Source organism: Emys orbicularis, chromosome 17, assembly GCF_028017835.1.
Source record: "Emys orbicularis isolate rEmyOrb1 chromosome 17, rEmyOrb1.hap1, whole genome shotgun sequence".
NCBI classification, from domain to species: Eukaryota; Metazoa; Chordata; order Testudines; family Emydidae; genus Emys; species Emys orbicularis.
The window spans coordinates 6,978,551-6,994,663 of record NC_088699.1 but is presented as its reverse complement, the minus strand read 5'-3'; the positions used below and the strand labels follow the sequence as shown (position 1 = coordinate 6,994,663).

General features: G+C 38.2%; 1 protein-coding gene across 1 annotated transcript in view; it reads left to right on the top strand.

Moving 5' to 3' along the window:
• BCAS3 (BCAS3 microtubule associated cell migration factor) overlaps positions 1–16,113 on the top strand; it is a 498,029-nt gene that overhangs the window by 103,120 nt on the left and 378,796 nt on the right. The window contains exons 11-12 of the mRNA XM_065418107.1: positions 123–206; positions 8,745–8,915. Coding sequence (XP_065274179.1) covers positions 123–206; positions 8,745–8,915 — 255 coding nt within the window. The remainder of the gene's footprint in view (positions 1–122; positions 207–8,744; positions 8,916–16,113) is intronic.

Genomic DNA, 16,113 nt, shown 5'->3' with positions numbered 1-16,113 from the left:
GGCTTTTTGCTATTTGTATGAAAAAACACGCCACTGTACATGATAAATAAGAGCTATGCTAATGGGTTACGGGGTTGTATAGTTTAATAATAGTGACTTGCTGGCTATCTTTCTCCTCGCAGCTGATCCGGTGCCATCAGTCCCGTGGTGGAGCCTGTGGAGACAACATTCAGTCTTACACTGCCACAGTCATTAGTGCTGCCAAAGTGAGTACATCAGCAACCGCTGGAAGAAGTTATCCTGTGCAGTGATGATCAGATTCCCTTGCTGAACTGTATTGAGATTTCCCCCCCCCTCTTCTAATTCACAAAATAGAAAAGAATCTAAGAAAGGTGCTGGAATTGCTTTAATAATATTGGGGCCAGATCCTGCACATTTCTGAGCAGCCATTGCTCAGCGCCTCTCAGTAGGCACTCAGTGCCGTTCAGGATTGGACCTTTTATATTTCAAACCTTTACTCACGCTACCAGCTCTTGCTCATGTGAGCATTCTCAGTTAAATCTACTCAAGCAGGACTGATCTCTTAGCATGTTGATACTCAGTTTATAAACACAGCAGTGCCTGGTGCTTTGTGGATATATTTGCTCCAGTACTATATTTTTACGGTATTTAAAGGGTGATCAAATTGTACTTGAGGGATAGAAGAGCTAATTAATTACATACTTTACCAGAGCTGGCTGAATTTATTTCGGCAAATAGTTTATTCGCTGGTATGATTTGGCAAATAGTTTTGGCTGGAAAAAAATTAGGGGAAGAAATTCTAAAACATAGAAATGTTTCATTTCAACATTTTCAAAATTAAAATTAATAAAAAAAACCCAAGCCTCCCTCCTCCCCCCAAAAACTAAACGTTTCAAGTTAAAGGAAACGTTTTGTTAGACCTGAAATGAATTTTTTTTTGTTTTTCACCGGCAATAAAAACCTAAAAAAATGTTGTTTCAGGTTGATACAAACCAAATTATTTTTCAGATTTTTTGAGTTCAGGCACCGAACCTAAAAAATCAGTTATTCACCCAGCTCCAGTTATTATAACCTTCAAAAAAGCCTCTGAGTGTTGTTAATAATGTTTACATTTAGATACCAGTGCCTATGGTTTGCTTAGTCGGAACAGCGTTCCTCTGTGTGTTTGGAAGCTACTGAGTTTTCATGGAAAAATCTTAGGCAAGCCAAAAGAGCATGCATTTTTTTCCTGGAGATTTTACCTCTCACATTTGGCGAAGTCAGTTCTTTTTCACACACAAAAAAGTGAGTTTCAGTGTTGGCTGGCGAAGTTCATGCTGATTACAAGCTTTTCTTATAACCACAAGCCTTGTGATTTGTGAAATACACAACAAAACAGTTCTAATCATAGGGATTACAAAGAGAATCTAAATGACAGCATGGAATAGAAAGCACAACTGCACTGAACAAAACAACAGTTTAAAGAACCCACAAAGAGAAGCAAAGGTCATGCTGTTTCATATAAAAGCAAATAAAAAAATGAATGTATTCCATCAAGATAGCTTTAGAACTCAACTGTGCTGTGGTTGGAGGGGGAGAAAAATCACAGGTTTTTACATTGCTGAGGGGAAATTTGGATCTTCCTCCTCCTGAAGATACTATTTTAAATCCGTAATATCTGCTTTGAGTTCCTTCACACTCAGTGGAAAAAGGTGAAAAAAATACTTTCCGTCTCATCAGCATTAGCATTTTTTTAAAAAACGGGCAAATGGGCTTAGCTAACTAGCTCAGTAGGATTTGCTATAATTGTGCTCAAATAGGCTGGATTCTTGTTTACACGAGGGTCACTTTATACTACCAGAGCAGCATAAAGTGGCCTTAATGTAAGCAAGAGTCTGGCCCGATACGTCATTGGAAAGAGCAGGCCACAATGTTGTTAAACCCTATGTACAACTGAGTAGCACACATTTAATAGTCCCTGCAGATCAAAGGCCAATTTTTTGTTTTGAGTTGTTACAAGGACTGAAAAATCCAGCCAGAGAGTCTGTCAGAAAGCACGAAAGGGTCCCTAGACAAGACCATAGATTAATAGTTTTTAAGGCCAGTAGGGACCATTATGATGATCTAGTCTGACCTCCTGCATCATACAGGCTGGAGAATTTCACCCAATACATACGAGCCCCATATGTACAAACTTGAAAATAATGATGGTGCAGTAAACAGGGAAAATATTTGTATAGTTGCAGGAAAGAAAAATGTGTGAGACCCTATATAACAGCAAGATAATAATCAGAGCTGGGAAAAGATAGAAAGCCATTAGATAATATGCACTAACGCATGCTACTAACCCACTAATACTTGGGGAAGGACTTCTGGGTTGGTACTACAGGGTAGAATGGAAATCTTCAGTTACATCCAAATGCCATGATTCTCTTGTCAATTGTTAGGGTCCTTGGTTAGTTGTGATCCCATTGTGTAAATAGAGGCGGGGGAGACTCAGGGGCTCTTGTGTACAGTATAAGTGCTGGGGAGGGCATATATTTAAATGAGACATCAATTTGTGATATAAATTAGAGTAGTAAAATGCCCACCTTGCAAGCCAGGGTGGAGTTTGGGTGGGGCTGGGAACAGTGGAGACAACCTTCTGGGGAGGGAGGGAGATTTTGGCCAAGGGGATTTGAGACAGTGTTCATCATCCTCCCTGCTCTACCCCTACCTCTTTGCCTCTAGTAGATGGGGGCTGCTGCTTCCCACTTCTGCCCCCTTCCTTTCTTCATGCTGTATGGGGAGACAGGATCACATGCAGCATCTGGGTCCAGGCTCGGGGGCTCATCCCATCCACGGCAGCTGCCACTGGGCAGTGCAAGCCAGGGTCTTGGCTTTTCCTGTTGCTGAAGTTGGGGAAGGGGATGATTAAAAAAAATGGTGCATCCTGAGTTGAGTAGCCCTGTTTGTCCCGCCTTTCACTAATATGCTGGATTTCTGAGAGTGCCAGGGGCTGGGCTGATTCCCAGTTTTGGGGTCGGGAAGGTGCATCTTTCCTGTATTGGGAAACTGGCAAACCGTTATGTAGATTTTTTTTCACATTCCACTTGGCATCCAGGAGGTTTGTTTTTGGGGAGTTTAAATTACAATTCTCACAACCGTGCTGGGTTCCAGTGCAGTCGAGGCTAGAAAGGGTCCAGTTGAAGACTCTAAAACCTAATGGGCTGCTTGGACACTGGTCCTGGGCATTCGTGTGACATAATGACAGGAGTGTACCTCTGTCTGTTGCTACTTGTAGCTCTTCTCCTCTATCCTACCTCTGCCAAGAAAGAGAGGAGGAGGTTGGGACTCTGGTATCCAGTCAGGGTTCCTTGATTGGCCTGAGAGTGTATAGAGAGGGCATGGGTTCACACTCACTTTAAAGGTAGGACCTCAAGGTCCACTGGTGCCAGTTCAGATCAGTGAACAAACGTGTCGGGTAGTGTTGGGTGATATATTCCAGTTAGCTGTAGGCTGTTAATAACATTGTATCCTCCTTGTTTAACCATATGTTTTCCGTGTTTCCTTGTTTCCATGTCCACATCAATGGACAGTGTAAATATTTTCAGCCTGAAATTTTGATAGTCAGGAGGCTATTTTATTGTTAGTTGACCAGGGTCCAATTGATTAGTACAAACCTGATACAAATGTATGCTCCAATTTTGCAAACATTTGTGCACATGCAGAACTTTACTCATGTAAATAGTCCAAGTGAAGGCAATGGGGCTACTTAAGTGAGGGCACATGTGTAAGCATTTGCAGGATTGGTGTCTTAATTATGTTTGTGCTTTTTGTTAACAAATTTTGTAACTTTTGTGTCTGTTAGCAAGTCTAAAGCTTGGAACAAAGTTAATAACTTTGTTTTGACCGATTTAATCAAACTGTGTAACAGTAAGCAAAATGCCACTTCCTGGTAACTGAAACACTGACTTACCTCAGAGGCAAATATACACTCCAAATATCTATTGCCCTTTGCCCTTCCCATTACCTCACCATATTGCTTGTTTAAGTAAATCTTCCTTTACAGGCCTCAACTGTGATTATATCTTATCTGCATGAAATGGTTTAGGATCCATCCCTTTGATCAATGGAGGTGTTAGCTACTTTTAAAGTGGATGTCCTTTTTTATTCCCTACTCTGTCCCTTTTGAATTCAGAGCGGTCCCATAAAAGTTCTTGTTTTCTCAAATGACCTTGGAATTCAGCCTTTTGTGGGTCTTGATTTCAATCTCTTATTGAGGGAAGTGGAGGAACCTTTACACAGAGAAGGAAGATAAAGTTTGGTAAGGAGTAATGGTGATAGAACCCCATCTGAGAGCTCCCACTTGGAGATCCTCAGAGGAAACACTCAGTAGCTGTGGAAAATATTTACTATGATGACATTTGATGGGTTAACTTGAAAAACGCTGCAGTAACTAACAGCTTTTTTTTCTCCCTAATGTGGTTCCCATGAGTTTATCATATGAAGTAGGCCTCCTGCATAATCAACAATTTCAAGAGTTATCCTCAATCCCTTTATCTGGCAGTGCTAGAGCTACCCCTGTTAACATTTAATGCTAAGTTCAAAACCACAATCACATTAGGAGACATTGACTCTTGGTGCCAAAGGGTTAATCTCCCTTTTTATCCCAGCAATATTGGAGAAACTCACAATATCATGGATTTATTATTTGATTATCTTTATTTTAGATGTCTAGAAGGATTTTGTTTTGAACAGCCAGAGTAGTTTTCACTATTCCCACTTGATGCATCTGACAAAAACTCCTCTTTCTGCTGTTGCTAACTTTTCCATGGGTCATTTTGCCTCTCTGATCTTATTTTCTTATTTCTTATTTTCATTTCTTCCTATTTGTTTGACTATCTGTGTGTGTTCTAAGGCAGATCACAGTAGTGATAATTTCATCAGCTTCACTGAACGTCGTGGAAACAGAAAATTATCAACATTTTAAAATGTGATAAATTTAATAGAGTGTATCAGGGAAGTTATTAATGTTCACAAAGATGAAAATTGCTTTGTATGGTATGCTTCAGGTTCCATGGATTTCTCCCCTGCCAGTAAAGTCAGTGAAATGGGACTGAAGGCATGTAGCATCTTCCAGGAATGAAGCTCATTATTATTGAGTGGTTTTAGTGATTGGTGAACTTCCAGGGGTTTGGTTTAGATAATCATCCAGATGTGAAGTTGCTTATCTGCAATATCCATGCTCTTTTTTTTGGGGGGGGGGGGAGAGATGTTTTTCCATCCCCTTCTCCTCCTTTAGCTTCTTCATCTACCTGGAGAGAGACCCCACTTTTTGCTAACAACTGTGTGTTGAGAAGGCGATCAGCCAGACCAGCTCATTCTCTAGTCTCTTAAAGAGGTGTCCAGGTATGCCTTCTCTCTCCTAATTCAGTCTTGGGGTGGCATGGCAGGCAACCCTTCCATACCTTTCTTAAGGGTAGCCAGTAGATTCCCTTCCTTTCTATAGCTCGTGAAACCATTTTTCTGCTATTTCAGCACATATGGTTCTCATCATGGCTGGAGAAGGGAAAGGCAAGAATTTCATTTCAGAACTTCATCAAAAGTTTGGTTCAAATTTGGATCTAAAATTGTTTGAATCAAAGGAACTGTTATGTTGTTCAAACCATATTTTCCATTTAATTATTGATTACCAGGGTATTTGCATATCAGTAGAATCTTTGGTTCTTTCAAATATTCCTGCTTCTCCTTGCAGAGGCTTAATTTGGAAACATTCACATTTTTATGTCAACTTTTTGTTCCTTTTGTGAGAAAGAACAATACATCATTTTATCACTAAAAGGACATAAGACCTTGTTAAAACTAAACAGCTCGACTGTCATTGGATGATACATTTTAATTTTCTCAGCTAATTAAAGTGTGGTCTTTTTTTAGATTAAACAGTGGATGAGTACATAGGTTTTTTTTTTAATTAAAATAACTGTTTATATTTGAATGAAGGTGAACAGTTTTTTTTAAGAGTCGGATTGCACTACGCAAAGTTTGAGATTTTGCATTTAAATGTTGTGCAAGTTGTTTACAAGAAAACATTGAAACAGTGGATTTCATTTTTAGGAAAACCTCATGTGTTCACTCACTACCAATTCCCATCAATAATGAAGAAAGCTGAAAAGTGAAAACTCATAAATTTATTTAAATTTAAAACCTCTTTTGATGGTCTGCCTAATGTCTAGCATCAAATTATAAACCAAGTTTTCTTGTCACCTAATAACTGCTTTAGTTGATTCTTTCTTGGTGTCTCTTAATCCCAAGGTGGTAAAGTGACTTAGCAAAAACTGCATCTGTTTTCTCTTGATACCTGATAACTTCTTAATGAGTACTAACAGCTTATGTGAGAGCAAGGCCATTAGCACTAATGGATAGGGAGGACAGCTGATATGGCATGGGAAAGGTTAAAGATTACCAGGGAAGTTTTTGCAAATATACACATAGCACAAGGGAATAAGTACCGTAATGGTTTTGCACTGATATTTATGTACTAATGGACTGGGCCAAATCTTTGTACACCTATTATTTTTCAGACGTCTTGCAGTCACAATCTGGTATAACATATGACAGTAGTTCAATTTGTTAGATAAGCATGCTATGTTTTTCATAGAAAGACTTAAATAGTGTGCTTGTCACTATATAATCTAACTAGGTATAATATTGCAGTTACTTTCTTAAGAGGCTCATTCTAACCTATTCTTGCCACATAATCTTTCTATGTATTTTACTGAGTCTGTAATGCTTACATTTTCTGGCTGCATAAAATACCACTGCATTAGTGTATGCTTTTAATTACAAATGTATGTCACATCAGTATTGGTCAGTTTTTTCTAAAGGCCTGTGTGTTATAACACAGTATTGTGGTATTAACTTTTAGGTCTTTCCCTTCAGATACTGTTATTTGTTTTATTGTATATTATTTTTTTATCTTCTGGATGAAACATTAGCTGTTAAAGTTTGTTGTTTCTTATTCATTGATATGAGTATGAAAAGATCAAGATAAGAAGCAAATAGCAGGATATATTACTAAAGACTTTAAAACCAAAAGACATTCCGTTGATAAAGGCATGGCTCAATTTTAAGTGGTAGCATCTCCATTAGCATTAATGGGGTAAGTACATCAACAGAGGCATCTCAGAGGTTAATCAGGCTTCCTGGCTAGAAATTGCCATCAATACAGTGTGGCGCCTAATTCTGTTGGTCCTTCAGAGGCTTTCCTGACAACACACTACCAGACTTTGTGTAAGTCATTTCCGATGAATTATTAAAGCAAACGTTTGGCTGCTAATTGATGAACACTAATGTGTTTTCTAATCACTGCAGTTTGAGTTTTTAGCACTAAACAAAGCAGTTACAATTGATTTGTGGCTTATTCTTGGTTTCAGTTTGTGATCTGTATCTTTTTTTCCTTTTCAATTTAGCAGGCAGCTTTGCTTGTCATTTTAGTTAAGAATTTGTTTGTCACAATGTCATTCTGTTCTTAAACTCCTATTATATTTATTTATCAGAGGCAGTCCTCGGTCCCAGGAAAGACATTTCAGAGTTGTAGCTTTTTTTAACCCATCTCTCCCAAATTGTCCTGTTCCACCCCCACCAGCAGGAAAAAAAGTTAGTAAAGTATAAAACCCAGTGCAAGGGATAAATTTTCAAAGCAATGCCTGGGAAACATGAACAGTAAGTCCCATTACTGGGAGTGGGATTTGTGTGATCTGCTGGAAGTCCTCCTTCCCACCACTTTGAAGATGTAGCCTTTAATGTTACTGGTTTTGGGTCTCATATTCAAACAATATTAGAACTCCAAAAGGTGAATTCTTGAGAACTAAATGTAATCCCTGTTATATCCATCAAGGGCCACATCCTTCCTGTCTTACTCATCTGGATACCATTGCCTTCAATGGGACTATTAACATATGAGTAAGTCAAGCGTGATTTGGTCCTAAGTAAATATTTCTCTACGTAGTGGGAATGGGCGACGGGATGGATCACTTTGTTTACCTGTTCTGTTCATTCCCTCTGAGGCACCTGGCGTTGGCCACTGTTCGAAGACAGGATACTGGGCTAGTTGGACCTTTGGTCTGACCCAGTATGGCCGTTCTTATGTAGTGAATGTGTAATGCTTTTATTCCTCGCACTGCAGCTACAACATACATTTGATCCTTGTTACCATCTCTGAGATGACGTGTCAAATGAAATGAAGGACAAGCCTTGTATATTTCTGTAGTTCATGATCATAGAGGAGAAAGGTCATATGGCAATAGAAATGTGATCTGTGTACTCACACTGCACTTCTTTCAATGGGTTCTGTGCACCTGTCCCCTTTTATTATAATATCAATGTATTGTAATGCTTTCAACTGTGGTGGCTTTTGATCAGTACCTGCAGGAACAAACAAATAAAAATGTTAGTTTTAAAAACAAAAAAATTAACATAATAATGTCTAAAGCCATTATAGTGAATACTTTTCTTCTTTTTATCAATGTTTTTGAAGCCCCTGGCTAAAATATGTGAAATTACATTTTATTTTCCAAAGAAAACCAGTTCACAGGATAGATCAAACTCTATTGGTAGCTTGCTAAGCCTTTTAAATAGAATATTATTACATGTAGCGTCTCACACAATTAGTATGTCAGTTATAAAAACCCATTTAATTTGTTTTGTGTGTTTTTTTGATGTATGGTGATGAGCAATCTAGTCACCACATTCATTGTGCTATGAGAGAAATTTCAATGTAGATCTGAAAAGCTGTATTTATTGGTTCTCTTTCTTCTTTATAGACGATAAAGACTGGACTTACAATGGTTGGGAAAGTGGTTACACAGCTGACAGGGACATTGCCTTCAGGAGCAACTGAAGAAGAGATTTTAGTTCATAGCAATACTCGTCGAAGTCCTCTGGTGCCTGGGATCATCACTGTTATTGATACCGAGACAGTTGGAGAAGGGCAGGTAATACAACTTGCAAAGAAACAAAAAAGAGTATCAGAAGTGCCTTAAGTGTCACAAGACTTTAGAATTAAAAATGCATTATGTGCTTTTACATTTCCAAATGAAAACTATAACCATGATTTTTATCAGGTCAAGCAAATTTACAGATGCACATTGTTATGGCATAGGAAGTGCTATTTGGGAATGAATTTAAGCCAGCATGTATATAGCCTGTAATGCGCATTTACATGACATTTTGACAACATCAAGTGTGAAGTGTCACTTTCTGTCCCTCTAACACTTGCTCAAAAGTGACGTTGATTTATGCTGACCAGTTGTATGTGGGTATGGTCTGATTACATTTATTAATACATAATGTAGCCGGAAATTTTGACTGTGCTCTAGAAATATGGTGAATTGTTTGATATAGTGTAAAATAGTAATAATCGGGAGACCATGGTTAGCTAAGCAAATGGAGAACTTGGGTAGAAAGTCTGAAATTACTCAACTTTTCAAAGCGTAAGTTTAAGTGAGTCCTAGTCTGCCGTTTAATATTGTTTTTCTGACAACATAGTTAATTTATAGAATACAGTTGTACCACGTAAGATTATCTGTTTACAAAACCCATATGTGAGCCATTTTAAATGGAAACTAATGTTTTAATTAAGTTTCTTTATAAAATAAAGGTGTCCTAGATTTCTTATTGATTTACTTCAACTAATCATTTCTTTTTTAAGGGCCTGATTCTGGAGTCTCTACTCATGCAAGACTCTAACTGGTTTAATTATTTATGACGGTTCTGCAAATTGAGTTTTTCCATAATCTATTTGTCAACATTTGCTGAATTAAAAATAAAAAGAACAACTCCCCACCCTATTTCTCCCAACCCCCAAAAGGTCCACACTAATGTTTAGGATGCACTGTGTGTACAGCTTTGGTAAGATATATATTTTTTTAAATCAGTCATGTTATGTATGTTTTCTAACTGATGATAAAATAAAATATTTTCCTTCCCAGGTTTATAAGATGCTGTCTGATATTTTAATGTTTCCAAGAATTAATTTAAAGATAATCAGATCCATATAGTGTTGCCAGTGATTTGATATTGAAGATATTTGTTTCTTAAAAACAAAATAATACAAAACCAGCAGAAAATAGAAAATAACACTATTTTATTTGATTTTACAAGATTCTGTTAGTAAAACAAGGCTGCTCGCCTTTGAGATTCATTTTTGTTTCCTGGAAAAATGTCTGTTGCCTTTTCTTAGAAAGCCAGAAAAAAAGAAAAATTCTACTTCATAAATTTCTCATGAAGCCTTGCTTAATGCAGTCATTATTTCTGATGTTCTTGTCTGTGCATTGACTATTCTGCATAGGCTTAGAAATAAAATGATTTATCTTAGGTTTTTAAGTCTTGTTGTTGATTTAGAGGTTTTTATGGACGTGTCCTCTGACCTTACCAGTAGTAAGGAATAATCAAACCTAAAGGACACTGTGGAAAAGTAGTTGTAAAAATAACAGTTGCCTTGCCCAACTAACACTACAATATCAAAAATAAACCATTATTGGTAGTGAAACAATTTTTTTTTGTCTTAAACCCCTGAAGTAACAGGCTTTGAGGTAGACACTATTCTTAGATCATTTGAATCCAGAAATAACTTTCTGGCATTTGTATTTTTGTCACCTGGGATATGTAAACAGTATTGGGGTTCATAATTTATTTTCAGTGTGGAGCTGGGTCTCAGAATTTTCTGCATGGGTTTTTCTAATAAGGGAAAAAAACCTTTCGTTTATGTTGTTGGGGGTTTTTTTGGCCACAAAAGGCCTTTTTATAACTTCAGGGAAAGGTCTAGTCTATCAATGAAGAAGCTCAATAAACAAAAACCTGGGAGATAGTTTTAATTTTTTATGTGGCCTAGAAAAAGTTGGTTGTTGTACAACACTGCCTCTGTAGGGTACTTTCCTGTATAAGGTGTATGATTTGTGATTGTGTCCCTTCTGAGTCATTGCCAGATGCTACCCTCCTACTCTGTTTCTCCCATCACTGAGTTGAATCAGCAAATTTTGTGCACAGATCCTGGCTTGAACATGGCAGATTCAAATTCTGCTGGCTGCATGAATTAACTAGTTGCAGTGCAGAGGAGTGGAAATAAGAGTCAGTTGGTTGGAGACTGGGAATGCTCCTGCTCTCTCACGCTGATGGGAGCAGGTACGTCCGCAGGAGGTGACAGGTTATTGCTTAGATGATGTAGGATCCATTTGCACTACCTCGACAGACATGGATAGTTTTCATAGCATAATTGATTCAGGCTCCAGTTTAGCAAGGCGCTTAAGCAGATGCCTGACTTTAAATGTGTGAGTAGTCTCACTGAAGTAAATAGGATTGCTCACATGCTTAAAGGTATTAGAGAGACTGGGTGGGTGAGGTAATGTCTTTTATTGGACCAACTTCTGTTGGTCAGAGAGATCTGAAGAAAGCTCTGTGTAGCTCAAAAGCTTTTGTCTCTCACCAACAGAAGTTGGTGCAATAAAAGATATTACCTCACCCACCTTGTCTCTCTCATACCCTAGGACTGACATGGCTACAACTGCACTGCATTCTTAAAGGTAGGCACATGGTTAATCACCTTGCTCAATTGCTGCCTATATGAGTACCTGAGCTGGGTTGATCCTTGCTCATTATATTTAGTGTCTGGAAGGAATTGACCCCATCATGGCAAATTGGCCTGTGTATAGTGTGTTTTACCCCACCTTCACACCTGCCCCATTCCTCGAACCTCTGCTGGGTTCACCCAGGTGGGATGGAGAGTGGTTGAGCTGGATGGTTAATGTGGGTTACTCACAGGGTCTAAGGCAGAGGTCGGCAACCTTGAGAAGTGGTGTGCCAAGTCTTAATAAATTACAGTAAATAAACGATTTCGTGGGCCAGTAATACATCTTACAGTTACAGGGGCCGGCGGACGGAACCCCAGACCGGCAGCGTGGGCGGCAGACTGAACCCCAGACTGGCAGCGGGCTGAGCTCAGCCCAATGCCGGTCTGGGGTTTCGTCCGCCGGCCCCTGCCAGGTGGGGTCCCAGCTGCCGACCCCGCTCAGCCTGCTGCGGGCCTGGAGTTCCGTTCATTCAGGCAGGCAGCGGGCTGAATGGGGCCGGCAGCCAGGACCCCGGCTGGCAGCAGAGTGCCACTAAAAATCAGCTCGCGTGCCGCAGGTTGCCGACCCTTTGTCTAAGGTTAGCCCCATGCTCAGATGAAATAATTGTTCTACAGTTACAGGTCAAATCCCTTGTGTATTTTTATCTTCGCTTTCAAGGCACAGCTCCTGGCAGTGATTAAGCGGGCAGTGATAGGATATAGTATCCAGATCTAGACTCAGTCGGAGAAATGAAATGACAAAGTAGATATGAGGCACCACTGGGTAGAATCCCTGACTCCTCCCAGGTGGAAAGGGAAGGATGAGGATTTGTGGTTTGGACTATTACATCTCTCTTGAATTGGGATGGATATGCTCAATGATAGCTTGGGTCTTCCTAAATCGCATGGGAAACCACAGGGAATTCTTGATTCCAGATAAGTTTGTATTCTGGATTGAGTTAACCCTTTCCAGACACTGTAGCAAAGCCCTTTCATCCAGGGACCTGTGCATTGTGGGGTGTGTGTGTGTGTGTGTGTGTCTTAAAGGATAGTCAGAAATAATAGCAGCTCTGGAGGCAAGTTTCAGAGACATGGAGGGGAGTCGGGTGCCCAACTTTCAATGATTTTCAACTGGGCACCTAAGTGCCCTTTGTGAATTTCAAAATCACCCTATTTATCCACGTAGCACTAACCAGCATGTATTGAACATAGGCCAGAAGTGTTAGAATTTTAAACTGACATTACTGTCTCTCGTTTTAAAATTCAATTTACCCTTTTATAGGCAGCCAGTGTAATGAATGCAAGATAGCACTCAGTGCATTTTATGAGATATGATAACATAATATTGTTTAATTTGAAACATTATTAGCTTTATACAGAAATATACACACATTTGTACACCGAAGAAATTTAACCACAGAGAGATGTAATGTTGTAAATCTCTGAGGAAAATATTTTTAGTAAATCTTATGAATGTAGATATATTAGTGAAATCTCACATGTGGCAGTTGTTTATGTGCTAGTTCCTTCTTTTAAAAACAGTGGTACTTTGAGAAAGTTTTTAACTGTAGTGTCATTAAAAGAAAAGTGTAGAAATGTTGAATTATTGGATTATTTGGATTATATTTAAAAACTGAATAAAAATAATTATCAAGAATCCCAAGTAACTTTGTGGTCAACCAAAATATGTTACCACGGTCCGTGTGCTTGTTTAAACTTCCTTTTAATGAAGTGTTACCAAACTTTTTAGTTCACTGCAGTGGCTATTTATTTGGATCTGTTAATTAGTTTAAATGGATAAAAACGAACCTTTACAGATGTCCTCTTTTTTTCCCTAATTGGAAATAAATACAGAAACCTTTAGTGGTTTGAGTTTTATAGAAAAATTATTTTCTTTTGACCTTTGATTCTTTATTCTTAATTAATTCATCAACTAGGCCACCCACATTTAGTCTGAAATAATGACCTTTTTCAAAAGCCGGCAGTTTTGTGACTGAATATAAATCTGTTAAACATCTAACATTTAGTTGATTCTTTATGTTTTTGATAGAGTGATGTGATTAATGATATATCATTGTGTTACTCATTGATCATTCAAAACACATGAAAATATTTGAGGACAATTTTTAATGTTAACTTTGAAAAATTATAAGGTAGATAACATGTTGGTCTTTTTATGTTTTAAAATGCGATTGGTGTTTTTTTCCTGTTCCCTATTAACTTTTTATTGCATTAAAGAGGAATTCTTCATTTAAAAAAAAAAAAAAAAAAAAAAGGCAGACTGCTGCAGTTCCATAAGTTCATTTCCATTTGGTAAGGAGTTGATAACAATTGAACCAAATAAAGATGCTTATCAAGTAGCAAGAATCATAGTGAAACTTTATGGTAAAACAAAAGGTTTAAAGAATAAAGGGTATTCAATAGTAAAACTTTAACGGCATACGCAATTCCATTGGTTAGAAATCCCAGTACTTTTACTTACAACAAAGTACAATTTTCACAAAAGTTAATTCAATATTCCAACACTCATCATATACTTCACTTTTTATATCTACATGTATTAGATAGATCTAGATATAGATATATCATAATGTAAATAAAAATAAAATATAGCAACAGGATTCCCTCAGAGCATAATACTGTCTGCCTTACTTTTATTAAAGGGGATCTGCTTTTTGTCAAGAAGACATTTTTGTCTCAGATAAATGGTTCAGGCTGAGCCCAAGGCTGTTTTGAGTTTATGCTGGATTCTATTAAAAGGAGTGCAGTAGTTAATGCCACAGATTTATCACTTTTAGCCCTTTTCCACTGATGTTTGACCTTCGCTATAATGGTTTTGGGGTTTTTTTGCACATACATCTTAGGACCTGAAGCTGACAATGCACTGACTTTAGCTATTTAAATCCACTGAGTCTTTAATGAAGATATTTTTGTATGTGCAATAGCTATAGAATATTTTATTCTTCATATTTCTGTTGCTAAATTGCTTAGAATGATTTCCATCATCATAAAAATCAAACTTTCTTAATTGTATTAAGAATAAGACCAACTTGATTCAATTTGTGTCCATTTTTATTTGTGTTACCTTCATATTTTGTTTAAAAGCATGTCTCCACTGGGGTAAGTCGTGTAATTTGCCTTTAAAGATTAAAATAATTGAAGTCACAATTATCAATGGCTTCTGTTCAACAACATGGAATATACTAAAAATGAAGTAAAGCACAGTTTAAACTAAAGCCTTTTTTCCCTAGTCTATCTCTTGCCCTCAAAGCAAACACTGTATTCTAATAGCATGTGTAATGATCCTGTTGGTTTTTTGTCTGTTTTTCTGTTTAAAGAAGATAAAGACTACTTTATTAATCTTTTATCACTTAGTGTTTTGTTGAACTTCAATGTAGTTAGCTTGATAGAGCTACAGCAGTGACTCATCATGTTTAATTAAGCACTGGGTAGAGCTGCGTCTTCTGAACATCATATTGACGCTATCTGGCTGAGGCGCTGGTTAGGCATCTCAGATAAGATGAGTGGTGATTTTCAGGGTCTCGACACAAAAGGCCTAATGTTATTTTTGTGGAATTCTTAATTTCTGATGATAGGGAAATATGTGAAGAAGATACTTGAGTAACCTTGTTATACTGAGTTACCATGCATTTGTGAGGACAGTGGCTGGATTTATGAACCTATTACTATAAGTGACTTTGTTGTGGTCTTTTAATCTTAGCACCAAAAGGAGTGTGTTTAAATCACTGCCATGGAGTTTGAAAAAGTCCCAGCATGAAAATACGGGGTTGGGGGCTTCCCCACTCTGGCAGCAGCTGAACACCTTGTTAGGCAATTTGTGCCATTCTTTCCCAAGAAAGAATCCCCACTTCCGCCCTTCTCAGTTGCACATAGTATGAACTGGTGGAAAGGGACCGGCTTTACAACGTCAATGTTGATTTAATGTGCCTCCCAGTCACCCATGGGTAATCCTCAACCCACTCCAGCCCCTCCAATACCCTTGCAGAAAACTTCTTTCATTTCAGCATCAGGGTAAAGAGTCCCCATCCCATCTTCTGTGAAGTCTATCTAGAAGAATCCCCTTTGGTCTGAATACTTCCTTCATTGCCTCAGCGCTTCAGCCTTGTCCTATAAATGAAAATTGTCCCTCTTGTACAGTTACAGGGGTATAGTTAAAGACATCTTTATACTAGTATTGTTGTGTCCACACTAGGGGTAATAGATCAGTAAAAAAAAATGGCATCTAACTGTAAAAGTTACATGGGGTACAAAATCTGCAGGAAGACTAGCCCTTCATATTTTGCCTTTTGGGAGAGCTTTGAAAGGACCACAGCCTAGAGTTCATTGCTGGGCTCTTCTCTGGCTGACAAGACTGATCATCAGGTCAGCCAGGGAGAAGCCTTTGCCTCTTCCTTCCATTGTAGTGTAGAGATGGTAGAGACGATATAGAGATGTGAAAAAGGCCTCCCCCTATCTTACCACAGCAACTGACCAATCAGCCATGCGAGAAGGGGAAAAACAGTAAAAGTTTCAGGTACAGCCAGAAGATGATTTATAAATATAAGTAAATGATGAATTGTCCATTG